At 56.6% G+C, this 1,194-nt stretch overlaps 1 protein-coding gene across 1 annotated transcript in view; it reads right to left on the reverse strand.

Moving 5' to 3' along the window:
* Positions 1 to 6: 6 nt before the first annotated feature.
* The window catches only part of EFCAB12 (EF-hand calcium binding domain 12), a 30,152-nt gene continuing 28,964 nt past the window's right edge, over positions 7 to 1,194 (reverse strand). The window contains exon 9 of the mRNA XM_006160654.1: positions 7 to 358. Coding sequence (XP_006160716.1) covers positions 100 to 358 — 259 coding nt within the window. The 3' untranslated portion in view covers positions 7 to 99. The remainder of the gene's footprint in view (positions 359 to 1,194) is intronic.

A 1,194-nucleotide genomic window follows, 5' to 3' on the forward strand; every position in this document is an offset into this window, starting at 1 on the left:
CAGTGACTTCTTCTGTCCGGCCTGGACGCCCCTGTCCGTCTATGGCTCCAGACTGCTAGCACGCTGGCCCTGGGCCGGGACGGCGACCCCTGGGCCGCCCTAGCTGATGTGGTAGACCTTGGTGGCATCGTAGTGGGCGAGTGCCATGTACTTTGCAGACCTAAGGGGCCACCAGCGGTCAGGGTGGTAGGTGGCCGGGTAGGCGTGGGGCTGCCGTCGGACGCAGCTGAAGAGCGCCAGGCTGCGGTCGGTGGCCACGGTGGGCAGGTAGAGCCGCAGCTTATCCAGGAGGTGCCCGGGCCAGAAGAAATTGGGGTGCGTGAGCTGCGGGCCGCTGGGGCGCTTGGCCTTTATCTTCCTGGCAAAGGAGAACACAGGGGAAGGGGTCATGGCAGACAGGACAGGGCCGGGGTTCCCTCCTTGCTCAGCTGCCACCTGGGACCGACATGGAGCTGCGGCGGTGTGCTACGCAGGTCTGTTTTTCTGTCTGCCTTACTAGGGAGGGCCCAGAGGTCTCGTGCTGTGAGCAAGTGACCGAGCGCAGGCTGGACCCCCAGTCCCCTGCCTAAAAAACGCAAACTCAAGGGACCAGCAGGTGGCGTAGTGGTTAAGGGCCGGACACTCCCACATGGCCGACCACAGTTTGAGTCCTGGACCTGGTAGCTTGCCTTCTCACTTTCCTTCTCTCATCTCTCTGGTCAAGTTAAAATGAATGAATGAATGAAATGAAATAAAATAATTCTTTCAAAAACAACTCACACTGGAAAAAAAAACCCCGATACACTTAAGGGACACAAAAATGAAGTGAGTCGCAGATGACAATGTCTGTGGCAATGTCTTTGTCGTGACTGATAGGCACGGTGTCTGTGCTGGGAAGACTACGTTGGACACAGTAAAGACGCACAGTGTTCGGGACCAGGAGATGGCATAACGGTTACGTCGCTGGACTCCCATGTAGTCGACCGCGGTTCGAGTCCTGGACCCGGTGGCTGAAACTCACACCAGGCGTGTGTGCGTGCGTGCCCAAGATCCCGAGAGGAGAATGGAGGAGAAGGGATTGCGGCGTGGCCATCTCCCCTGGGGGGTGATTTTTCACTTTCTCTCTCTCTCTGTCTCTCTCTGTCTCCCCACCAAGCACACGCACCCTATAATAAATATCTGTCTAAAATGTAAAGTGATTGAATGCAAATTTTA

Source organism: Tupaia chinensis, unplaced genomic scaffold, assembly GCF_000334495.1.
Source record: "Tupaia chinensis unplaced genomic scaffold, TupChi_1.0 Scaffold000704_1, whole genome shotgun sequence".
NCBI lineage: Eukaryota > Metazoa > Chordata > Mammalia > Scandentia > Tupaiidae > Tupaia > Tupaia belangeri.